Source organism: Cololabis saira, chromosome 11 (genome assembly GCF_033807715.1).
Source record: "Cololabis saira isolate AMF1-May2022 chromosome 11, fColSai1.1, whole genome shotgun sequence".
Taxonomy (NCBI): domain Eukaryota; kingdom Metazoa; phylum Chordata; class Actinopteri; order Beloniformes; family Belonidae; genus Cololabis; species Cololabis saira.
Genome location: NC_084597.1, coordinates 21,550,856 through 21,577,024, shown reverse-complemented (window position 1 = coordinate 21,577,024; position 26,169 = coordinate 21,550,856). Strand labels below are relative to the sequence as shown.

The 26,169-nt window shown below is 43.8% G+C and overlaps 1 protein-coding gene across 1 annotated transcript in view; it reads left to right on the top strand.

Moving 5' to 3' along the window:
• ptpn11a (protein tyrosine phosphatase non-receptor type 11a) overlaps positions 1–25,121 on the top strand; it is a 28,321-nt gene extending 3,200 nt beyond the window's left edge. Inside the window, exons 2-16 of the mRNA XM_061733977.1 lie at positions 5,504–5,626; positions 7,498–7,692; positions 10,292–10,484; positions 14,159–14,278; positions 14,359–14,472; positions 15,130–15,226; positions 15,315–15,412; positions 15,655–15,813; positions 19,102–19,233; positions 19,315–19,469; positions 19,562–19,629; positions 20,277–20,428; positions 20,518–20,636; positions 20,729–20,834; positions 22,297–25,121. Coding sequence (XP_061589961.1) covers positions 5,504–5,626; positions 7,498–7,692; positions 10,292–10,484; positions 14,159–14,278; positions 14,359–14,472; positions 15,130–15,226; positions 15,315–15,412; positions 15,655–15,813; positions 19,102–19,233; positions 19,315–19,469; positions 19,562–19,629; positions 20,277–20,428; positions 20,518–20,636; positions 20,729–20,798 — 1,795 coding nt within the window. The 3' untranslated portion in view covers positions 20,799–20,834; positions 22,297–25,121. The remainder of the gene's footprint in view (positions 1–5,503; positions 5,627–7,497; positions 7,693–10,291; positions 10,485–14,158; positions 14,279–14,358; positions 14,473–15,129; positions 15,227–15,314; positions 15,413–15,654; positions 15,814–19,101; positions 19,234–19,314; positions 19,470–19,561; positions 19,630–20,276; positions 20,429–20,517; positions 20,637–20,728; positions 20,835–22,296) is intronic.
• The last annotated feature ends 1,048 nt before the right edge of the window (positions 25,122–26,169 follow it).

Below are 26,169 nucleotides of genomic sequence, written 5' to 3'. Positions count from 1 at the left end.
CTTCTCTCACTACAAATATTGGCACGTTAAATGGTGAGACTTTCTAGAACATAGTCAGTGTTTCCCCTAGAATTTTTTTCAGGCCCGGTGGTACCCACCGAAAAAACAGACGAGGCGCATGGGACGGCATATTGGACATGTAGCAATATAACAAAGTTTTACATTAAAAATCATTGTAGGCCTATATTGCTGAATGATATCACTTCAATGAAATAATAAGATTTAATCTAACCTTTAACCAAAGTGTCATGGGCCTGAAAGGTCTGACCCCATATGAGCATTGAGCACATCTTTTCTATATATTTCAGAAGGATCTCTATGAAAACCCTCTGGGATGGTAATAATAATAATAATAATAATGACTTGGATTTATATAGCGCCCTTCTAGGCACCCAGAGCGCTTCACAGAAATCATTATTCATTCATACACATTCTCTCTGGTGCTGGTAAACTACGTTGTAGCCACAGCTGCCCTGGGGCAGACTGACGGAAGCGTGGCTGCCATATCGCGCCTAACGGCCCCTCCGACCACCACCAACATTCATACACATTCATACACATTCACACGAGGCAAGGTGGGTAAGGTGTCTTGCCCAAGGACACTACGACAGCAAACTGGGACAGAGCGGGATTCGAACCGCCGACCTTCGGATCATTGGACGACCCGCTCTACCACCTGAGCTACTGCCGCCCCAGTAGCCCCAGTGGTCCTCTTTTAACGGCTGCTTGTGCTGACGGCATATGTGACAAAACATCCCTATTCACAATTGAGATTATATCAGTTATAAATAATTTAAACATTGTAGAAGATTTTTTTCCCCGTTTGGTTATAACAGAGTTACATGCATTTGACTGGGGAAAAAATGAACCTTTAGTGGTTCAACGCAGACCCTACGGCGTAGGGTACACGGCGACCTGCACGTACGGTGCGTGTCGCCGCGTACCCTACGCCGTTGGTGTACCGCAGAACCATAAATCAGCCTAGACGCTCATACATGGCTGGCGCTAGGACCCTGCGGACGCCTGGTGCGTCGTCGGGCTGTGTTTTCCTTCATGCTTCCCTGCAGCGTCTCATGCAAACACAAACACACGGACCTGGCAGAAACATTTCTTTATATCATGTTGTCTGTCGCCCGCGATATTTTTTCTTTTTTTTTTGACTGGCTACAAACTCTATACATCCCATAATATATAATAATATGCCCACTCCTAGATTCTAAATGTAACTGATCATAATTCCTTGAGTAACTTTGCTAGGCTTCAGTCTTTTCAAAGTAAAAGCCAAACATTACTTTATTATTTGTGCCAACATTTAATTTCTTACTTTGAAGGAATTTAAGTCCAGACATCTGTGACCTCCTGGGTAGAGGGAAAAAAACAAAAAAGTAGATCAAAAGTCAAATCAGACAAAAAAGATGCTTGATTCGATAAAAGGACTAGATGGTACAATCCCCCGGGACTATGCATGGCAGGGGCGTCCTCTTCCCTGAGCCAAGCTTGCGCCTGACCGCATACCTGAGTGGAAGAGGAGTTGCTGCTTTACAGCCATACTTAGCCCCTGGGACACATCATCAGTTGTGTCCTCAGGTCATGGGGCATTTCGGCCAATTATCACAAGACGCCCTCAGCCGAGGCAGGCCCAACACAGGTTGATCAAACCCGGGTTTGCGTCCCAGGGTTAAGCATTTGGCTTAGCAGCCCAGATGGTGTTGCTCCTCTTCATCCACAGCCAATGGCTCGTTCTCTCGGCAGTGTTGGCCAGCTCTTTGATGGCCTGTCTGTGAGTGTGTCCCCTGATTCCGACACCCCTAAGGAGTTTCGCTGTCGAGCTGGCCACAAAACCCCTACAACCGACCTCCACCGGTCGCACCCTCACCTTCCAGCCCCTGTCCTCTGCCTCAGCCGCTAGGTTGGAGTAGCGAAGTTTCTTGCAGCTTCTTCAACGGCATCCTCCCAAGGAACTGTCAGCTCAATGATGTAGACGAGTTTGCAGGTGTTGGACCATAGGACAAGGTCTGGACGTAGGGTGGTCGTTGCGATCTCCTCCTCCGCCTCCGATCCACGTCAGCCTGCATTTGCCAGTCTCTGGCTGCATTCAGTGGGCCCAGGTCAGGGTGTGAAGCCCTTGCCCTCTGCTTTTCCCCCTCCAGAACAAACCATGGTGGGTGTTGCCGCTCGTCCTGGTTGTTGGTGGGCTGGGTGTTGATGGAAACCCTCTTGCACTCAAGCTTATCAGCCAGACATCTGAGGACCTGGTTGTGTCTCCATGTATATCTGCCTTGAGTGAGGCTGGTTTTACAGCCCACCATGATGTGCTTATGTGTTGCTGGGGTCGTACACAGGGGGCACGCTGGGTCCTTTCCAAACAATTGTTGAAGGTTTATGGGAGAGGGTAGCACATCGTATGTTGCTCGAACGATGAAGCTCAACCGGTTGGATTCCATGCCCCAGAGTTCGCTCCATGTAAGCTTCTTCTTCTCAACACCCTCCCACCTCATCCAGAGGCCCTCCTTGGCTTGTGCTACGGCTTTGGATCATCTGGTTGCTTCCTCCTGTCGGCGCATCTCCTCTACGACCATGGTTCGTCGCTCGGCGGGAGATGCCTTTCCCCAGAGAGGAGTTACAGTTCCAAGGCCAAAACCTGCTCTGCCTTGCTGGACATGGCCCACTACATCACGGTGAAGGAGAGCAGACTTGGCCTGTAGGACAGCTGTGGCTGAGGTCCACTTCCTCCCTGTTGCCAAGGTGGGAGGGGCACCTCTCACTACAGGGTCCCGGGAATCAGTGAGAGACATCTCCAGCCTCACCTTCGCACACTTGAACTCTTCAACCACGCTGGAGATGGGCAGTGACAAGGCTCCGTCACTGTAGAGTCTAACGCTGCTGAAGCACCTTGGGAATCTGAGCCACTTCCTTACATCTGAGTTCACCAGCCTTTCCAAGCTAGTAGCGTGGCATATAGAGACCTCATACATGGTCAACGGCCATTGGAGTCTGGGTAACAACCCAAACTGGAGGCACCAGAGCTTCAGTTTCCCTGATAGTACAGTGTTGTTGATCTGCCTAAGGCCGTCGGCTGTGTCCTGCTGCAGTTGTTCAATTTGCTGGTTGTCTCTGAGGTCTGCATTATACCATCTTGGTTCTTGGTGGGCTTCTCTAGGAGTGTTGGAATTGGTTCACCGATGATGTGGAACCGCTCAACCGTCAGTGGGCCTTTAACGATGGAAATGCTGCGTGACTTGCTTGGTTTGAAGTCCATTCGCGCCCACTGAATGTTTTCCTGGAGTTTCTGCAGCAAGCGTCTCGTGCATGGTTTTGTTGTTGTTACGACGGTCATGTCGTAACAATAGGCATGTCGTAACAATATGCTCTAATAGGCGGAAGACGCAGGCCACTCTTGGTCCTCTCACCTCCCACCACCCAGCGGGATGCCCGTATGACCAACTCCATTGCCATGACGAAAGCCAGAGGAGAAATTGTGCAGCCCGCCATGCTGCCGATTTCCAGATGCTGCCAGGCGGTGGTGTTGCCCTCAGATGTTACACAAAACAGGAGATCTTTGAAGTACCTCTTGACCAACTCTGTGATGTGGCCTGGTACGCCAAAGTAGTTGAAGGTCGTCCACAAGATCTTATGAGGGACTGACCCAAAGGCGTTGGCGAGGTCTAGAAAGACCACATGTAGGTCTCTCCGTTCCTTTTTTGCAGCTTGTATCTGGTGCAATATCATATTGGCGTGCTCCAGGCATCCTGAGAAACCCTGAATCCCGGCTTTCTGCACTGATGTATCAACAGAGTTGTTTCTTTGGAGGAATGCAGACAGTCTTTGCACAACAACACTAAAGAAAATCTTCCCCTCCACATTCAGCAGGCTGATCTGATGAAACTGGCCTATGGATGATGAATCCTTCTCTTTAGGGATCAGGATGCCTCCTGCTCTTCGCCATGCTCTCGGGATCACACCTTTCTTCCATGATACCTTCATCAGCTTCCACAGGTATCTGAGGGCTCCTGGGGCATTCTTGTACAACCTATAGGGGATGCCATTGGGCCCAGGTGCCAACGCTGATCTTGCCTGCTTCACAGTGTTCTCCGCCTCGCTCCATGTGAGGGGTCTTATGTCCATTTGGTGTGCAGGTGCATGAATTGGTGGCATGTCGTTTGGGATGGTAACTGGTTCATGCTTTCAATCATCAGAGTACGTCTTACTTAGGTGCTCTTCCAGATCTTTTATAGGCACCTTGAGGCTCCCACTCTTCTCTTGCTCAAAGAGGCCTTTGACAAAGCTGTAGGGATTGCTAAAGAAGAGGGTTCTTGTACGTTCTTTCGTTGTCGTCTGAGGTGTTCTGCTCTTCGCAACTTTGTTAGGCGCTGCTTTATTTCAGCCTGCAGAACTTCATCTCCCTCTCTTTCCATCTCTGTAGCCTTTCTCCACAGCTTTTTCAACTGTCTTCTTTCTTTCACCAAGCTTTCAATTTCATGCTGCCTCCTGGACTTTGACTGAGAAGAAAGACGTAGAGAAACAGTCTGGAAGATATAATAGATACATATAGATAATAATAGATGTAATAAACCAAGTCTGTAATGGGCAGCAGAGTTCGGTGAACAACAGGTTGTGGGGAAAATACCGTCTCCATCAATCTCAAATCATTAACATTGTCATTACACATCTGTGGAAATGTTAACGCTTGCTCTGAAGGGGTGGAAGGGAAATGTTTGTCTTTGTAAAACCATTCCATTGCTGGTACACAAGACTTAAATCTTGAATCTATTTTTGGTTAATCTGCTTGAAGTGTCATTCATATTTTAAAGCTGGTAATAAAATACAAGAGAAAAACCTGAACTGAGAGCAGCTTTGTTAGTGGATTTAAAATATATTTTTGTTTTCTCCTAATAAATACTTTATTTTAATCTGTTGATCTAGTTTTTGCAGAGTGCATTGTTCTATTTTCTTTTATAAACGTGTCATACATTCGGTTCTACCTTTTTTTTTTTTTTTTTTTTTCTTTTCTTTTTTTTTAACCTTGTATAAACGTTTGAAAGAAATTATGGAAAGTGAAGAACACAGACACACATCAGTCTTCGGCTGTCTTCGTACGTCCTGAAGCAGTTTGACCCACCGAGGCACAGAAGCAGGGCCAGTGAGGGTCTCTGAGTCCCTGATGTTTGCACTGGGGCTTTCTTGGTTCTCAGCATTTTTAGTTTGGGTCTCCACAGATCACATGTGCACTGGTGTTTCCTGCAGGCACTCGACCAGAATGGGATCTAGGTGGTTTTGGTTTTGAAGGTTGCAGCAAAACCTTGGTGTCATTGTTGTGTCTGTTGAGCTGGTTTCATTCCAGTATTATTGTTCAGGATGTCATGATGGGACATAAATGTTGTTTATAGAATACTGCATTTATTCATTGGTACTGGACCTGTAACCATAAGTTGTACCGTTACCAATTGTTTCAGTCCTGGTGCTGACCTCTTCACTGAGTATTGTTGTATTCCTTCTCTCTCAGGTGGTTTCACCCCAACATTACAGGTGTGGAGGCTGAAAACCTCCTGCTGACTCGAGGAGTGGATGGGAGCTTCTTAGCCAGACCCAGTAAAAGCAATCCAGGAGACTTCACCCTTTCAGTACGGTAGGTGACCACGTTCAACACGTGCAAGCTGCATACGCCGCAGGAAGCAACAAGTTCCTGGGCGGCCGATTTCCACTATGAGCAACAATTCAATTGATTCACATGGATCCTGTTCATTTTCTTTATAAAATGAGAAATATTGTAAAGCTGAGTATTAAAGTTAAATTTGAACAGGCTCATTTAAGCAGTAATTTGCAGTAAGGAAAGAAATAATCATCAGAGAGTCCTGTGAGCTTCTTTTAATGGAGGCTATGATAATGATGCTCTGTGCTGATTGGCTGCCTGAATGACGCGTAGCAGGGGCGGGCACAAAGCCTCGCTCCGGGAAGAAGAGCCGGCTGCGAACACAAAGCGTGTCCCATGCGAGCGACAAAATCAATTCCATTGCTTTATTTTCTATTGGACTGTCCTAACAGGCCGCGAGTTTAACGGTTTCTGTGTGGACATAGAGCGTCCGATGTCACGCAGCTCGACGGGATAGTCGGACGCTCACATGCATTTATGAAACGGTGTAAACGGATCTTAAGCCTGAATTATGGTTCTGCGTTAAAGGAGCATGAGGCTCCTTTTAAGAAATGAGACTCATTAGCGCCACCCTTCGCCACGACAGCCGTCGGGGGTACTGCAGCCAACAGCGAAGCCGACACGGGAGAACGGGGAGAACGCGCATGCACCGTCATTTGACGTCACATCCGTAATTCCGGTCACAATTGCAGCACATTTTGCAGCACACAGCCTGTTCAAGGCAACGGAGAGATACGCTAGAGGACTCATTCATTTTGGTTTGGAACGCTTCATCTGACATTATTACTAGAAAACTTAAAACGTATACAAATTTTTTTCATAAATCCTGCCTCAATCCTGCCTCTTGCTCCTTTTTTAAATCGACGCGTACCCTACGCTGTAGGCTCTGCGTTGGTGTAACGCGGAACCATAAATCAGCCTTTAGTTCCCTGACCGGGTCACCTCGTCTTCACACAGGAAGATTTAATTGAATTCTAAACAGGTACACCACAGTTATTTACTCCGATTCCTCATCATTTCATTTCTTATGTTACAAGACAAATTAATCATGTTAACTGTAAAGAAATCACAACAGTGAATGTTCACAAATGACAACTTTATTGTTAAAAAAAAACAAAAGAACATAAGTTGTATATAAATAACATGTATGCACTATTGCTGGCTCAAGGAAGGACCGTGCATTTCTTCTGAATGTGTCGTTGAACAGCTTCAGGTGCTTGGAAGATCTGAAACCATAAACGGAAGAAAAATGTATTACTAATGGAGCTCCGGTGTTACCTAACTGGTGAGTGGCTCCGTTAGGTAACACTGGAGCCACCGGAGCCACTCACCGGTCCGGTCCGGTCCGGTCCGGTCCGGTGAGTGGCTCCGGTGCTCCGGAGCTAAGCTAAATACTTAGCCCATGCAAAGATCATACTTGTAGACAAACAAATAACATAAAAAAATAACGTCACTTACCGCTGACTCGTGTGCAGTTGCCGGATCCGTACTGTTGGTACTGATCCTTTTATGAGGGTAAATGTCGATGCAAAATCTAATTTTTACTGTCCCTCGTTGTTGAAACCAACCGCCACCGCTTCCAAACAATGGTGGAAGCTCTGGCCAGCGGAGCTCTGGCCAGCGGAGTTAGTTGTAGTTTTCATTTTTGAGACACAGTTACAAAGAAGAAACAGAAATGTACCCTATTAAACATTCATTCTATGTTTATTGACAGACTAGTGGTGTGAAATTAAATGAGCCAAAAATTTCCTTGAAAGAAACATACGATTCCACTTGAATTTTGTTAATGTTCATGTCTTACACCATTTTTGCTTAATTATTCTGATAAATGGTTTTATTTTCTCCAGGCGAAATGGAGCTGTCACCCACATTAAGATCCAGAACACAGGAGACTTCTACGACCTTTATGGCGGGGAGAAGTTTGCCACTCTTGCAGAGCTGGTGCAGTACTACATGGAGCATCACGGCCAACTGAAAGAGAAAAACGGAGATGTGATTGAGCTCAAATATCCACTCAACTGTGCAGACCCCACGTCAGAGAGGCGAGTGGGCTTATTTTTTTTTCTCTTTTGTGTTAGAAGATGGGCTTTTTTAATTTCAGAACTTGGCTAGTTATTTAATTTTATTCATCTTTTAATTTGGTAACCTTCAGAGTTCATTTCAATGGCACTGAGTCCACACTGACACTTTTATTGGTGTAATTTATTTTCCACAAAGCAGACAACTTGAGTCCACCAATTAATTTTGGATATTAAGAAATAAAGTCAATTTTCTCCTTTAATTTGCATAGCTATAGTATGATGCTGCCACTGCATCTACAAGCTTCTGTAGTCCCTAACGCTGAGTTTTCCTCAGAAGCAGACAAATCCACAACATACTGAATGAAGTCTGTTATTTTAAACGTGATAAGTTGCTACAGAGAGTGTTCCCAAGAAAGGCAACGGTTCATCTGTGGTTTGAAAGTGGTTTGTGTTTTACAGTCAACCCCTTAACTTCCTGTAGTTGACTGTTTATGACAATTATTTTTGTCTCAAAAGCGCAGACTTCAAGCTAAATACCAGTTTTTAAATCATGTTGATAAGCCACGTAAAACCAGTTATGATTAATAACATATACCATGCTTTATTCTTTATATTGCCATCACATTTGGTGCAGGAGGAAATGGTAAGAATGGCGCATTCTCAGGAAAGAGCTCGGAAAAAAACAAAAAACCACGACAGCACCTTTCCTATTGGTGGACAAATGCACCACATCAACCAATCAAAAAATGATGACATTATGAACAACATTTGGTTGCTGAGGAAGAGAAGGAAGTTGAGGGAGTAAAAGGGACGCATTGAGATGCTGCCTTCAGGTGGAAAACACCTCGACGTGAAGCGCACCTGGGGGTCTGTGAGGTGAAGCGCACCTTTAAACCTTGCTTGTTTCCTAAATTCGTACATAGATTTTTCACATTTACAATTTATATTTGCATTCTGCGCTATAAACATAGTTGGTAAAACATGTTTGTTATCTTCACAGTTAAAAAAAAAACAAGGTTTTTCCTACTCTTATGTGGTAATACGGTAATTAAAAAAATGTAAAAATAACTAAATTCACACACGAGAGGCTGTGCTGATAAGACAAAAACAAATTAGAGGAAGTAAACAGCTTTTAGGGTGAAATATAGAGATAAAGATGAGTCAGAAATGGTCAATTATACCCTAAACTCTGCAATTACTTGGAAGAAAAGCTGGTGGAATTTACAAATGCAGCAGAGTTCATTAATCTTTTAAAAGCCAAAACTGTTCAATACTCTGCAGTCGAGACACAATACTGCTGTTATTGATTTAAAAATCAATCCTTTAAGTTAAGATTGCACTTTATTTATCCACTGTGTCATACCTTATCTTGAACACTGGCGTGGTTTTTATCGCCATGAAATTAGGAACTAACATCTTCCATCATTTCAGCTGTGATTCATGTTTTTACCAAACACTCAAAGAAAGTTGGTACAAGTGACTCTTTTACCTACGAGTCCCACCAGCCAGACACTTCTGCAGTCCAGCTTGGCTGGTCCAGTCCAGCTGCTGTGAATCGCGGCCCCTTGAGTCACAGAGCATGGTCGCACCAGAATCAAGCCTCCACTCCACTGTTATTTTTTCACTGTATGATTGCACTGTACTGTATTTTTATGTTCAGGACCCCGGGACGACTAGAGGCACATTTGTGTGCTTCTAATGGGGATCCTTAAATAAAATAAACTCTGATAAAGATCTGCAGAAAGTCTGTGCAGCTAAACCGCGTCAGCTTCCACTCAGTCATTGGAGCCGGCAGGAAGTTAGACGCAAGAATGTTGTAAAGAATCTCATCAACCTGTGGAGGCTAAATGATTCAGAAGGTTGTCAACCATTTACAACCAGGGTTTTGGTTTAGATGTCAAAAAGCTGATTTTGACACCACCCGTCCTTTTTGTAAGAATAGGCCCAGAAAGAGATTGAAATGTTCAGGTAAGCTCATAAAAACCTGAACCCAGCTGAACAGGAAGCACGTCACAAACGCTGCTGCTGGGACTTGAGGATGAAACAAGACTAAAATCTTTCAGTTTTAGATATTTATGATAAAAATATCAGTTCAATTGAATTTGATTTTCGGTTCATGCAACAACACATAACCTAAGATTAGATTAAAAGATTATTTCCAGAGACAACTTAGAAACCAGGACATGTTTTTAGCACTTGAACTTAAAAACCTGTCATGGATACATTTATAGATTCTCCCGTCCTGCTGAAAAAGGTTTTCCGTTCCATTTCTGTTGCATGAGTTATATTTGGTGTTTTGTCAAGAGGATTAATAATAGACCACGGGACATAAATGGACTTAAGTTCTAGTATCCAAACACTTTCCTGTTGCACGCAAAACACAGATGAGCCGTTCTCTGAAGGCTCTAAGACAAATCTGATGGAAAGAGAACATAGAGGCTCAGCTCTTATTTTCCAGAGTCACAACAACGTGGCCAACAACGTATAAATGTGTAAAGAGTCCCACCGTTATTCTAACTGATGCACCAAGCAAGCAAAACAAAAAAGGAGATTGTTGAAAGGACTAAAATTGTGTCCAACACAATATTGATTTGCACATTCTTACTGAACATTTTTCCAGATGGTTCCACGGTCACCTGTCAGGCAGAGAAGCTGAAAAGCTGCTGACAGAGAAAGGCAAGAACGGCAGCTTCCTGGTGAGGGAGAGCCAGAGCCACCCGGGCGACTTCGTCCTGTCCGTCCGCACTGGAGATGACAAGACGGACAGCAGCGACGGCAAACCCAAAGTCACTCACGTCATGATCCGCTGCCAGGTGAACACTCCCCACCTCCTCACTGATCTCCATCTCCTCTGTTGCATCACAATATTCAAAAGTAGACATTCTGATTCGCCTCATCGTTGTTGTTAGTTGAATCTCTTACCCCCTGTCCCCCAAAGAAGAAAAAACATCTAATTCTCAAACATGCAGTTTTTTTATTAGAGGAACCAGGGGCCGATTGCACCCTTGGTTCTGGAGGGCTAACTTAAAGGGATTGTGACATGAAAAACACATTTTTATTGATTTTTTTGTGTTTTGTTGGGTGTCTTGACATCAATTACACCCAAAAAACAACGAACTTTTAACATTCAGTGTACTGTGTGCTTTCTGGGATTTTCCGCATAACTGTGCAAAAACGGCGCACCTGGTTTGCCGTTACGTAACGGCCCGCTAAATCACCGCCCCCTCCACCCAGCTCCCTGTCTCCTCTCCTCTCCAGCGCACCATAAAGGCTGATTTATGGTTCCGCGTTACACCGACGCAGAGCCTACGGCGTAGGTTTACGCGGCGACGCGCACCGTACGCTGAACCCTACGGCGTAGGCTCTGCGTCGATTTAACGCGGAACCATAAATCAGGCTTAACACGGAGCTGTTGAGAGCCTCTTCTGTTCTAATCACCGGAGGAAAACTGCTAAGAAGACCCGCGGCCACTGACTGGACTTAAGATAAGGAGACACTGCTGCTTGCATGCCTTTATTTTTATGATTGTTTGCTGTGGTTCGCCCTGCTGCTTTTCCGTGCATGCTTCGCCTGTCGCTCCCGGCTTAACTCTCCGACGCCGCTGTGAGCGTATGGCTGGAGGAGGAGGAGGTTTGGAGGAGGAGCGGAGCAATGATTGGCAGGAAAGGGGGGAAAGGAAGCATTTTTCACGGCGCAAAAAAACACTGTAATAAAAAGCCAGGAAAAGAGTACTAGAGTGAAGTTTTTCTTGTTACACTCTTTTAGACACATTTGAGGGATGTTGGCCAAGACTTTTAATAGTGTTAAAAGCATGTTAAAAATGATGTCACAATACCTTTAACTTCAGTTAAACCCAGAACCAACAAGAAATTCACAACAAGTGCAGTTCCTCTGCTGACCACTAGGAGTCCAACAACGGAAATAATCTGCTTTGTGAAAAGAGTTTTCACTGAAACTTTCCAGAACTGCAAATTACAGTGACAGCTAAGAGCTATTTTTGATTGACTGCATCACTGCAGGCCTCAAGAGCAGATGAGAGGAAATATGAACACTAGCGTGTAGGGTGTGGTACACACCCTGCTGGTTTGCTGAAACTCACCCGTGTCAGATTTAAGCCAACCTGCAGGAAAACTGACATTTCCTGGTTGCTGTGACATCTTTTGTTTGAGGACATTTGAGATCAACTTGACCTTTCGGTTGCAGGTTAAAACGCAAGTGCCAATGATTGCACAGCAAGGTTTAAGAGCAGGTTAAAGTCTAAACAGCGGCTGCATTTGGCCCCAGCTGTAACACACCCATTTATCTTCCCGCGTGCTGGTTACCAGCTGAAGGTTACCAGCTGAAGATTACTGGGATCATCCTCCCAGGGAAAAAAAAAGAAAAAGGATTTGAAGCCATATTTGATCATAACTTTGCATATTTGTATTTTTTTTAAATATTTTTATTACTGTTCTCGTTACTTTTGTTTGGACAAACAAACGTTGTGATGAGATCTGTTTGAGCTCCTCATCGACAGCCTGATATGTTGCATTTCATTACTCTAGTACATTAACGTTGTTAGATTAATTATTTACATAGTGATCCATTAGTATTGAACCATGATTCTGTTTCACTAACATAAAGACTGCTACAGGAGTCAATACAAGTCCACTCTACCTTTTCATATGTATTTTTCAGTTATATTTAATGTATTCTGAAAGTATTTCCATTTCCTGTGTGAAAGAGGTGGTGGTAAAGGTCATTGCAACATCTGTACTCCTGGAGCATCTGTGTGTTCATCATCATTCCAGTAAATGTGAGCGCTCGGCCTCGTCTCCGTGTCTCTGCAGCAGGAATATGCAAGCTGAAGTTGCAAAACCTTTCACGTAGTGCTTTCTTCAGAAGAAAGTTGCTGCAAGGGTTAAGAAAAGCTGTTAAATGTTGCAACAATGAGGCTCTGATGGCAACGGCGTGACCCAGCGGGAACTCTTCCTGATCACAATCACGTATGGAGTCGGTGTCTCTGTCCGTTGGGCATGGAGGGGCAGATTCACATTTTTAACTGAATAGAAACTCTCAGGAGGGAGGTATTTACATGTGCAGGTGTATTTACTTACTTATCTGTCGTGTAACGTAGAGTTATTGTTATGCGTCTTAAGGCTGAGTTATGCTTCTGCGTCAAAATGGCGCCGTGCCTACGGCGTGTGGTTTGGATCGACGCAGAGGACACGCCGTCACCTGCGCCGTCTCTGACGTGCACCTCCCGAAAATTGTAACTACGCGTCGAGGAGACGCAGACCACACGCAGACCGAGAGGGCTGTGATTGGTTCGTTTGAAAGCGAAGCATTTCCGGTTTCCGGTTTGAATCAGTAGTGAACTTCCAGGGCTTTTTTCTTCGTTTATGTGTGATTTTTTTTTTTTTTTTTGTTTTTATTTTTTGCACAATAGTTGTCCTTATTTCTTTGATTTACTGTGACCGGAAAAAGTCTGATAAACCATTCAGAAAAAGATCGCTAACTAGTGGCCGCGGGGGGTACTGCACCGCGACCAGACGGAGAAGTCAGAAGGGTTCAGCACGGCGTCATGGTTGCGGCGTGTGCTCTGCGTTTGTGTGACGCAGAACCATAACTGAGCCTTTAGAGAACGGTGGGAGCGTTGTTTGTGGCAGCAGAGCCAAATGAATCTGGAGTGGGTCATGAAGAGACTGACTGTCCAAGATGGACAGCAGTTTGCTCAGTGTCTTCCTGTCCTCACTCAATCAAACATATCCCGTTCCATGACGTTACCAGCTGTACGTGTACTGATCAGGGCGGCTCATAACAACAAGGAAAACGGAAAATGCTGGGAGGAGGATGCTGGAGATGGGACAGCCATGATACAAGGATTTGGATGATAATCAGCGTTATTGTGTTTACTCTTGTTGATAATCGCTTAATTGATAACATCAGTCACTTTTATTGGCATACAGTAATCCCTCGCTATAACGTGGTTTACCTTTCACGGTCTCGCTGCTTCACGGATAAGCATTGTGTTTTGTGGAGCGGAGTCGGGATGCAACGGCACAGTCAGAAGAGCAGTGAAATAGGCGTGATTTATCCTTCTAGAATTTTTTCATTATCATTTTTCATCTTCTCCCGTTCAAATCCAATTACTCATGGGGCGGTGGTGATCTCAATTTGAAGTCGTATTGATGGTTAAAATTATTATTTTACAGTACAGTAGGTACAGTATACAGTACTTTTATTTGTTAAACAAATGCTTGGGCCTGTAAAAAGGTTTTGTTCTTTGGTTTCAATGTATTGTAGAGTTTTTCATTGTATAATAATTGTAAATAAAATTAAGGTTTCTACTTCACGAATTTCACCTGTCACAGGTTCTTTGTGGAGCGTAAGCTCCGGGAAAAATGAGGGATTACTGTAATTCAGTTTCCACAAAGCAGACAACTTGAGTTTAGCAGAGCGGGCCGCTGTATCTGACGCTCATGTACGTCTGCATCTTCCCACTCAGCAAGACCTCAAGTTCGACGTGGGTGGAGGGGAGAAGTTCGACTCTCTCACAGACTTGGTGGAGCACTACAAAAAGAACCCCATGGTGGAAACTCTGGGCACTGTGCTTCAGCTCAAACAGGTATGTTCCAGATAAACTCGAGCAGCATGTACAGGTCTCCAATGCGTCCAGTGGTAGACTGACGGGTTTCTCCTCTGCAGCCGCTCAACACGACTCGTATCAATGCAGCGGAGATTGAGAGTCGGGTCCGGGAGCTGAGCAAACTGGCGGAGGCCACAGACAAGGTCAAACAGGGCTTCTGGGAGGAATTTGAGGTGAGCGTGTTGATTCTTTCATCTTCTTTCATTTACGCGACTGTGCATAATATGACAGTTCATGTTGTTCTTATTTTAATTCACATCAGATGAAAACTTGAGTAGATAAGTAAGTCTGAGGTAAATATGGATAAACTAAAGTTCATATACAGTAGCTGTGCAGGTGAGTGTATACGAGTAAATATGCACATTTGTATAGTCTAAGGGGAGGTGAAAGGTGGTAAAGCTGGGTAAAGGTGGCATTGAAATAAAAAACATGGATTCTTTTTTTGCATTCAATTTGTATTTAATGAGCGCCTCCATTCCTGAGGACGGGTGATCCAGAAACACACAACACCAAATGAAGCTCAGCCAAATACTGTGTAGACGATTTGTACTTAAATAAAACTCAATTTCAGCCCAAGTGAAAATGTAATAAAAGACGAGTATACGGCAAGCGTCAGTGACCAGCTGATACATGCTGCTATTGGTTTAAAGTTCTCCACAGTTTCTATTCTGATAGATGGAGATGCCAGATTATCAATCTGTTGATAGACATGGTTTCATGCTTTATATTAGTGTAACAGGCACTGGTTTCTGCACTTATCAGGCATCATCTTATTATTTTTGAGCTATGTATTGACACGTGTTTAACATGTCCTCCGCCTGCTCTTTCAGACCTTACAGCAACAAGAGTGTAAGCTGCTCTACAGTCGCAAAGAGGGCCAGAGAGCCGAGAACAAGAACAAGAACAGATACAAGAACATTCTGCCTTGTGAGAAACCCTTCTGTCTTTTATCAAATCCGTTTGAGTGTAACATGTCGGGAACCAGCGGAGTGGACACGTTTGTTTCTGATTTCAGTCGACCACTCGAGAGTGGTGCTGAACGACGGGGACACCAACGAGCCAGGCTCCGACTACATCAACGCCAATATCATCATGGTAGTATCTGCTGTCATGGTAAACGCCCTTCATCCTCATGGGATGCACACACACACACACACACACACACACACACACACACACACACCCACACGCATGCAAACCATACCTATACATTAATGTTGATACGTAGACTTTGCGTCACTCTGCGGTTGACATGCATGTGTGTTCTGTCAGCTTTCGCTCTTTTGCTGCAGTTTTCAGTTGATTCTGGAGTCGTTTAAACGTGTGTGTTTTTTTTTTCCGTTGTGTGTGTGCAGCCGGACCTGGAAAACAAAGGTAACAGCAACAAGGCAAAGAAGCACTACATCGCCACTCAGGGCTGCCTGCAGAACACCATCAGTGACTTCTGGCGGATGGTTTTTCAGGAGAACTCGCGGGTCATCGTCATGACCACCAAAGAGGTGGAACGAGGAAAGGTGAGCAAGACGCGCAAGTGCAGGGAGGTGGGGAGTCTTTCTCTGCATGCTACGACCCTGTTACTTACTGTCATGTCTGGGTTTTTTCTGCTACTCTGGGCAGTCTCAGAAATATATGCGTTCATTTATGGAGTCTCAGAAATGCATTGATCAGAAAAAGCTGTGGACTGTTCTTGCTTGTGTTTGTGGGAGCCGTAGTTTGTGCTTCTCACCCAGGGCCTCCTCATTCATGAGGAATTCTCATTCCTCATTGGCTGTTCTTGCCGCTCTACTGATTTAAACTTTTAACCCATCAGTCAAATGACCTACGCTCGTGTCCGTCCTCTTCAGACCTACGAGCTGTTAGCTTCTGGAAGACTGAACCCTGAGTCCTCCAGGTTGGCTGATTTAGACAGAGGTTTCTGTCTGCGAGGGCTGAGACGAACTTAGATGGACACCTGGGATTCTAGTACGATATCAGGAAAACATGTGGAATACTCTTCAAACCTGTGATATAACTCACGATAAACAGTCAGACTCCAAGATGTGTGGCGTTAATTAATTGGATTAGTGACAGAAACAACCTTTTGCAATATTTTTTGTTTTTGCATTAACATGTTGATATGTTGAATTTAAGTATGTTTAAGAAAAATATTGAAAACTCCACACTAACTCTGTTTTTCTGTTTCTCTATAAATGGAAGACAGATTACAAAGTAGGCTTCATACTTGGCGGTTTAAACCATAAATCTTTCCTGAGGTCACAAGAAAGAGGGTCACATTTCTGCAAAGCCGTCTGCAGATGTATTTTTTTTGGTGCAGTCTTGGTGATGCCCCCTGCAGGGCCTGTGACAGAATGCAGGTATAATATGCTTTTTTTCTTGGCTTCATTTAGACATAGAAAATTAGGTTAATGTTTTTCCGTGGGACTGTCTGAGTGACAACTCATTCAATCAAAATATAGTTAAATCTGTTTCGGACATTTTTTTCTTCGCCTTATAATTTGTCGACGAGGCCAGCTGTCGGCTCCAGATGTGACATGATGACGCGTCTCACTTAGAAACAGAATAATTTATCTTTCAGAGAAAAATGTTTAGCATTACGTGGTATAAACTGGCTGTACATGTGACTGCTGACTCACTCGTCAAATGCTGAAAATATTTATAATTTACAATGACATTTATTTATAAAGCATCTATAGCAAGTTATTTAGGATCTTTCCAGAGACCCAGAACATTACCGATCAATTATAACATCGACAGTAGCGGGTAAAAACGAGACAAAACTTTGATCTATTAAAAGAAAATGTCATGACCCAGCAACCCGTTTTGAGGAAATAGAGATGCTCAGATGTGACCTAACTTCCTGTTTGGCAGGTGCACTACGCATTTCATCCTGATTCTGCTTCTTTCTTATCTGTTGTTTTTTTTGTTTATTTTCTTTGGTTCACAGTTAAAATTATTGCATTTTTAAGAGATGAAAAGGAAGCGAGGTACGATTTTATAATATTTGATTGATCCCCAAAAAGAAATTGAGCTGAGAAACTGATGGATGGTAGATTGAGTGTTGTGTTTGTTGCCTGGCAACAGCTGTGGTGATGGCATAAAATGGGCAGGTAATGCAGGTAAACTTTCTCAGAAGTCAGCAAGGATGGAAAATGACAGACAGCAGTTAAACATCTGGGGTGCAGAGGTGCATCTTCAGTCACATGTCCAGGATTACACTTATCTGTTGTTAAAAAGCACTGCCAGCACTCGTACCCCACGCCTGTAGTTCTGAAAGCGTTTTGTCCACCTGTGTCATCCAAACGCCATGCTGGGGTCCAGCCACAGTTTGCTCCTGCTGTACGTCCTTGACCTTCTCTCTGCATCTCATCTGCGTTGGAGGTCTTTTTATGATCATCAGGTCGTCTTCTTGAGGCTAAGTCCACTGGTTCCACATGTCATGGCTACACATTATCATGTTACAAAGTGCCACGTTTACCAGTAGAAACCCTCCAAGCAGAACAGCATCAAAGTAGTTTCTTTTAGGGTAGGCGGCTGATGGGTGAGAAAGTATTGATCTTTTGAATGGGTTTGAGGTATTTATTAGTGTCTAGGGATGATAATTGCACATTTTGCAAACAATTCTCTTTTCAATCCCAGTGAGCACAAATGACATCATCATGCACGTTGCGTATCTTAACAGCAGTCAATAGTAAACGTGGCGCCCAAGCGATACAAACGCTTGAAAGTCTGGTATTTCAGTAAAAAAGACAACTTGCAATACTTGCCAAGTGGATATTTCGTCCAAGGGGTTATGGTTCCAGATTTGCAAAATGCACAATTTGATTGTATTTGACTTGATTGTATTTGTCACTGCCTGACATAGTATTATTTTTGAGGGCTCAGTTCATATATCCTTTTAAAAAGCAGAATACTACTATTTCTGACATTTTTTATGGTCGTATACTCACCCAGGCAAGTTTGGAGTCCTTCGGAAGATATTAGGGGTTTTTTTGCGAGCCGCTTCTCCATATAAAGGTAGTGAACGGGGCACAGCGGGACACAGACGATCCAGCGTCTAAATAACACATGATTGCCGCGAAACTCGTCATTTCTTTTATGAATCACTAGATCTGCTTCCAGGACCTGTTGTCTACATCCGGGGCTGTATGTGTAACAAATAAATCAGTTTGTAAACAAGACCTCTGAACTCATGACGTCATCTCGGTGCGCGCATCGCAGACACAGCTCCGTGTACAGCTGGAGTTCGCTACTGTTAGTTTACTGTTAGTTATTTGAAACAGGTCTGAATATTTGCCAAATTCTGAGGTTATGGATGACGACTTTGAATATGATGGACGTCCTTACCGTTTTGAGCCAGAGTATACGGCTGAAGAGCTCACTGAACGGAGGAAAGAGTGCGCGCAAAAAAATGTCTCCATAAAAAATGTCAGAAATAAGGTCCAGGTTGTAAAAAAACTAACTTTCCCTTTAAGGCCTTGATCAGGGGCCCAAGGTGGTTCATCTTGGTTGCCATTCTGGGGCTTGAACCTGGGTCCTCCAGTCCTTTTTTCTTCAAATGAGAACAGATAAGGGAATCAATAAAGAACTGAATCGTTAAGGAGAATCGAAAATGGAATTGGAATTGTAAAAATCTCATCGATTCCGATTATGATTTAATTAACACCCTCATTCTAAACTGCAAATTTTCAGTGCAATTACAGTTTTTGTTGACATGTACACATTAACAATACAAAGGTAGTCTGGTGTCTGTCGTTCAGATTGAAGAGAAACTGGACGATGTTTGCGTATTTGTGTCTCGACAGAGCAAGTGTGTGAAGTACTGGCCAGAAATGTCGGCACTGAAAGAATACGGGGCCATGCGTGTTCGTAACGTAAGAGAGACAGCGGCTCACGACTACATCCTACGGGAGCTGAAGCTGTCCAAAGTTGGTCAGGTACGTTGCGTCGGCACGTCTGATACAGAGGAACCTGGAGACTTCTTTGGGACGATGTTGATATGAAAGTCGTTTTTTCAGGGAAACACAGAACGCACAGTTTGGCAGTACCACTTCAGGGCCTGGCCGGACCACGGCGTCCCGACAGACCCCGGCGGCGTGCTCGACTTCTTAGAAGAAGTCAACCTGAAGCAGGAAGGCATTCTGGATGCTGGACCAATAGCGGTACACTGCAGGTACGCACGAAAACACCGACCTCATCAAGGACCTGCAGCTCTAACACGCCAGGAGAGACTTCAACTCAACGCCTCTCTGTTGTGCTCCTCAGTGCAGGGATCGGGCGGACGGGAACCTTTATCGTGATCGACATCCTGATAGACGTCATCAGAGAAAAAGGTGAGTTCGTGCACATTGAGGTCTTATTTGTTTCAGTAAAACCTTGTGATGGGGAAAAAAGTGTTTCCCATACTTGATGAAACCCAAACTGGTTAGAGCAGCAGAATATAACCTTGGCCGACTGCAGGTGCAGACTAGTACTCTGCCCAAACTCTGTGGTGAGGACAATGTTTTCTCTACTAAAATGTATCATCCTCTACGCTTTAATATCAGTATGCTCCTTTGTTTCATGGTCATTCTGCATCGAAACACCTGATGTATGTTCTGACCCTTTTGCATGCAACTGTTTATTTAAATCTACTGAAATCTTATTCTTGGTAACTTGGATACTCGGTTTTCCGTCTAGTTATTCACCGTTGCCGTTTAGCTGGTTTTTCCACAACAAACTGACATTTGGGGACACTGAAATGTTCCCTTTTATAAACTGACGACAGCTGTTGGGTTTCCCGCGTGCCCTTGGTGAACCCATAATGTGCTTTGTAGTGTGCTGTAAGGGACACGTGAGCTTAATGATAAGCACAAAGTGTTCATATATGCCTTTAAAGTAATGATACAAGCGTGATAAAAGTCTGCTTGTATCATTACAAGTCACCGGTGTTGTCTGTACCTATATTTGTGCACTCAGACATGTTGTTCTTCTCATGCAGGAGTGGACTGTGACATTGACGTGCCAAAGACCATCCAGATGGTCCGCTCCCAGCGCTCTGGGATGGTGCAGACGGAGGCGCAGTACAGGTTCATCTACATGGCCGTGCAGCACTACATAGAAACGCTGCAGCGGCGCATCGAGGAGGAGCAGGTGCGCAGCAGATGTATCAGTGCATTTTCACTTTCTTCTGGTGTTTATTCTGTTTGTTTCCTTCTGTGACCATTCTGTATCCTCTGCAGAAAAGTAAGATTAAAGGCCGCGAGTACACCAACATTAAGTACTCTTTGTCCGACCTGAGTGGCGGAGAGCAGAGCCCGTTGCCTCCCTGCACTCCTATTCCTACTCCCACTTGTACAGAGTGAGTGGCGCCGAGGCTTGGAGTCAGCTCCTGTGCTCTCGTTGACGTTGTCCAGTTATTTTTCATGAGCTGTGTGTGCTGCTGTTGTTTAGGATGAGGGAGGACAGCTCCAGGGTGTACGAGAACGTTGGCCTGATGCAGCAGCAGAAGAGCTTCAGATGAGACTCTCTTTTCACTCCACTGCTCTATCAGCTCCAGGTAATTACAGGAACATGCAAAACCATCTCAATATGGCAAGTAATGTTAAGCTCAGACACCAGTGGTTGAGGAGAATTAGTTAAACACAGTTAATCTCCTCCAACAGTTCTGCCATACAAAGTTCCTCTTTCAAGGCCGAGTTTCTTTATTATTCAACTTATGTTATAAAATTCAGCCAGTTTTATTTATTTAAACCAAATATACATTTTATCTGGTGCAGTGGCAAGAAAAAAGGTGTGTAAACCTATTGCAATGAACTGTTTTCTGCCTTAATTTGCCATAAAATGTAATCTGATCCTCATCTAAGTCTCACTAATATTCGGACAGAGCGGACAAAGCTGATACTTCTCATGTCTTTATTGATTACTTTAATGATCAGTGTACGTTGGCAGTAATGTAGACCTGTCTGATGTGGTCAGGAGAGAGTTGACAAGAAAGGCGAGACCCTCTGTTTACTAGTCGGTCTGCGTTCCTACCCTCATCTATGGTCACAAGCTCTGGGGAGGGACGGAAAGAGCAAGATCACGCGCGGTTATAGGCGTGGTGAGAAGCTCGGTCCTCCAGGAGGAGCTCTGTAGAGCCACTGCTCTTCCACATTGAGAGGAACCAGATGAGGGAGCTCCTGGACACTTCCCTGGAGGTCTTCCAGTAGAGAAGGAGCTCCAAGGGTTCATTTATTTTAGTGTTTTAATGGGTGTGTTCTAGGGCTGGGCGATATGGACCAAAAGTCATATCTCGATATTTTCTAGCTGAATGGCGATACTCGATATATATCTCGATATTTTTTCTGTGCCATAATTGGGGTTTCCCCCAAAGCATTATAGCATAGCATCTCTGTTAGCTTCATTTTTTTCTGAGGCAAACCCTTAAAAAAACAATATCAAAATGTGTAAAACAAATGAAATAAAAATAAACTGCCTGCATATATAGAATAAAAATGCTTCTTGAATAAAATAAAACAAATATCCCTTTCCTGCATAACAATTAAATTAAAATACACTGTGCAATTAATACAATGTAGACAGTAACAGGCAGACTTTTCCACTGAGGTTGACAGTTGTGCAAATAACAAAACATTTGTGCAAATCTCAAATAAAACATTCAAGTCAATTTGTCACAAAATAAGCTATATCAAAAAAAAAAAAAATTAAACTTATTATTTTTTTTTTAAATCGATATAAACGATATTGTCTCGTACCATATCGCGTTTGAAAATATATCGATATATATTAAAATCTCGATATATCGCCCAGCCCTAGTGTGTTCAATAAAGACATGAGAAATTCTTATTATCCTCAATGTAAAGTTGTTAGTTTATTAAAATGATGATCAGATAATATTTTATGACGAAAAGAACGCAGGAAAGCTGTTGATTCGTGGGGATTGGTGCCCTTCTTCTTGCCCCTGTCGGCTTGTTGCATGTCAACTTCTCTAAGTGCGACTACATTTGTGTCCGTTTCAGGATCTTGATACCTGACAGTTTTTCGCCAACCACACTTTGACGCCTGAGACATGGAACAACGGGGGGGAAAACAAACTAAATCAAAGACAGGAGGGAGACCAGACGCCAGGGTCGCCGTCCTGTCCTCGCTCATCCTACACCAATATTTTCCCTCAGCTTGAATTTCTTAAACCACTGTGATCATCAGAGGAGCCTTCGACAAGCCTAACACGCTAAATCACCTACTAAACCACAACTCTGGGTTTGGCCTTTGTTAATCTGAGCCCGACCGGGGCTGCAGCGGGGAGCGCTGCCCTCATAGGGAAGGCAACCAAACTAACCTTCTCTCATTTTATTTCTTTGCCTTCTTTCTTTAGAGTCAGTGAATAATGTAGATTGTTTGCAGACAGATGTGAAGAGTTTCCTGGACAGGACTGTGCCAAAACCAACAAGAGGTTTTAACCTTCAGTTTGCAGCCGCTTGACGAGTTATTTGACGTGTAATCGGGGAAGAGTTGAGCTCTTGTTTTTAGGACGATGTTCCAAAGAATTATTTATCATTTAATTCTCAGTCTTCTCACTTTTAAACAGATATTCTCTTTATGGAGAGAACTGAGCTGAAACTGGAACCATAATCCAGGCTGTTAAGAGTTTAAATTAATTTGTATTATTATTTTTTGTCTCCTAGTTCACACAGGTTTATTCTGCTTTCAGAGATTCACATCGTCTGTTAATTAATCATTCCTGAGTTGAAGCCGAATGTCCTTAATGCTGCGCTCTTATTTAGCGGCATAGCAGTTTCTGTCGAGCCTTGAACCACCCGGTGGATTTAGGAGTAATCCGGTTTGGGGTTTAGACAGGAGTTTCCATGGCGACCCGCACTTCTTTATCACCGTAAGTTGACCGTATTGAGATTTCAGGGGAGGCCGTCGTGTACCCACAGTTGTAGGCATCGCCACATACGCATGGCTACCAAAAAAAAAAAAAAATTTTTACTTTAAGTGCTTATTACTTCTTTCATTCTTTCTTTTTTAAAGACAAAGGCTTTTGGTGTACCATTGCCTATTTTGAGCACCACATGTACTTAAAGAGTCACTGTTTGGAGAAGCAGTCACACATCTCTCAGCTTTGGCGGCGTATAATAGTTGTTGATGTGCTCGTAGTCGTTCTCACACTCACATGCACAAGTATACAGGTTTGTAGTATTTTTCAGCTCTTTTTGCTAAAGTGTTTAAGGGAATACAGAAGTCTGACATTTTGGGGAAGTAACTCCTGTTTTTTTTTTTTTTCTGGTCCTGGGTGAGAAGGTTGGATTCCATGCTGATCTGAAATAACAAATGACACTACAGCCAGCAGCTGATTGGACTGGTTTAGCATGTAGAGGACAAAGGCGGGTCCACGTCTGCCTGTGGTCCAAAAAGCGATCTATGTGCATCTAGAATAAAGTCTTTGTTCCTTGACTTTATTTGGAGGAGAGAGGAGGATGTACAGGTATCGTCTCTGCTGCCTTTTTGGTCATCTGAGAGATTCGAACAGGGACGTATCGTATCGTTTCAGGCCAACTTCATCCCAAGCGCATTGGTCATCAGCTTCATATTTGAGGAGCAGAGTGGAATCTCACCAGCGAGCGGCAGGAGAATACAAGGTTCTTCCCCAAAACCTCAGATGCATGCTTTATCCTCAGCTGCCATATTCGAAGATGTCGGTCATTCATTTGCTCTTTTTTTTTTTAAGATTTTTTTGGGCTCTAGTGGCCCTTTTATTCAAGTTGCAGACAGGAAGGGGGTAGAGAGAGAGAATGGGGATGACATGCAGCAAAGGTGCGCAGGCCGGCATTCGAACCTGCGACCGCTGCAGGAGGACTGTAGCCTCAGTATATGAGCCGCTTGCTTAACCCACTGCGCCACCAAGCGGCCCATTCACTTGCTCTTTTCCAGTACCGCGTCATGCTTCATTTGCCATGTTCCCGCCTTGAGAATCTGCAGTGTTGTGGTTGAACTTACTGTAACCGCGCTCAGGACCTCCCCGTCTGACGAACGGGATGAAGCGACGCTCTTCTTCTGTCCTGTCGGGACTCTTCTCAGCTAATCCAGGACTCAAAAGCTTCTTCTGTGTTTAACTTTATAACTCATGAAATCAGTGTTTTTGGGACGCTGCTTCCTCTCGCCAGAGGACCCCACCACCACCACCACCACCACCACCACCACCACGGGGGTGAATGCAGCTCTCGCACCGAGATGCTCCGTAGTCTGGTGTACTGTATGCAGTTTTCTCGTCGAACGGATGACTTTGCACCCGTCTGTTGTGTTGTGGAGTGCTTGCTCGTGGTGTTCTGCTTCCCGTGGTGTGTGTGTGTGTGTGCGCGCGCGTGTGTGTTTATAATGCTTTCCTCTGTATTATTTTTTTCTTCTCAGATGATAAAACTTCTTTCCATTAATCACGTAAGCGGTGCAGATGCATAGGCGTGCCTTCTATGCATCTGCCTCCGCGTATGAAACACACAGCAGTGCTCTTGAGTTTCAGCTCCATTCAAGAACCTTAACATTTTAAATGTGAATTCTTTCATCACGAACATCCTGAACAAACAAAAAAAAAGTAAAACGATGATCACGATGCAAACAAACTATATTTTTTAACATGTATATTGTACATGAGCACCAGGTATAGGAGAATGTACTTACTAAAACATATCTACTTGCCAATAAAATATACTGTATGTATATTTCTCCAGCTTTGTCCCTGCGACACACGGAGGGACGCCACTCAAAGCTTCAGAGGTGTATTGTATGACTCTCAATGCAGTTAACCATGTTGACTTCCTCAATAACAATAAATGGCTAGCTCATACCTCACGAGGTCTGTTGTCTTTTTAAGCGCTGCATGCTCATCGTTTTGAGTTGGGTTTTACCTTAAACGGCTCCACACAATGATGATGTTGTGTCATCAGAAGCTCCTACCGGGCCGACGTTGTAAATTGAGGCTCTTGTGTTTTGAAGGCGAGCCTCCATTCAGGTCAAATGACATCACAGGAAAATAAACGGAAAGTCTGCTTCATCCCTGGGTGCAATCTTTGTAGATCCAGAAGGTCTTACCAAAACAAGACGAGCAGCAAGAGAAGGCCTCTGCTCCAAAACCACCACTAAAAAAGCCAGGTGACAGTTTGCAGCTGCAGATAGTGACATAAATCTCCATTTTCTGGAGACATTTCATGGGGTTAAACAACAATGTAACTGTCCTGTCCTGGGGTCCGTTTCACAAAGCAGGTTCAACAAACTGAGTCTAATCCTGAACTCTTAGTTGATCTACTCTGAGATCGGAAACTCTGAGTTTTCGGTTCCAGAACAGCGGATTTGAGGTAATTTACTCAACTCTAAGTAGTTTCACCTGGAGTTAAGCACGTGTGTGAGGGAAATCAAAAGCCATCATCAGTAGAGCGCTGATACAAGGATTCACCATGGCAACCGGCGACACAAAAGAGCGACATACATTTTCTTTTTTTTCTTTTTAACTTTATTTATCTTTTCAATTTACAAAATCCCTTTGAGGAAACATTAGTTTGCATCTGAAGATCCACATACTTCACGCCACTGGAGTTAGAAGTGTTAATACGTGCATATGGCGAGTATGAGAGCATATTTTGGAAAATAAATGAAATTTTATTGTCATTTAGATCAGGGTTGGGTACGGCAGCTGCCACACCTCGGCTTCAGGGGAAAATGTAAATGTTTTTTTTTTTAAATACATTTATGGAATTACTCTGTATCTATTTGTATTGATTTATTCTATTAATTCATACATATAAAATAATTACAAATGCATATCAGAACAACATGATGGATTTCAGTAGGTATTATCTATCCCAACACTTGTATACCCCCCCTCATATCTTGAAATG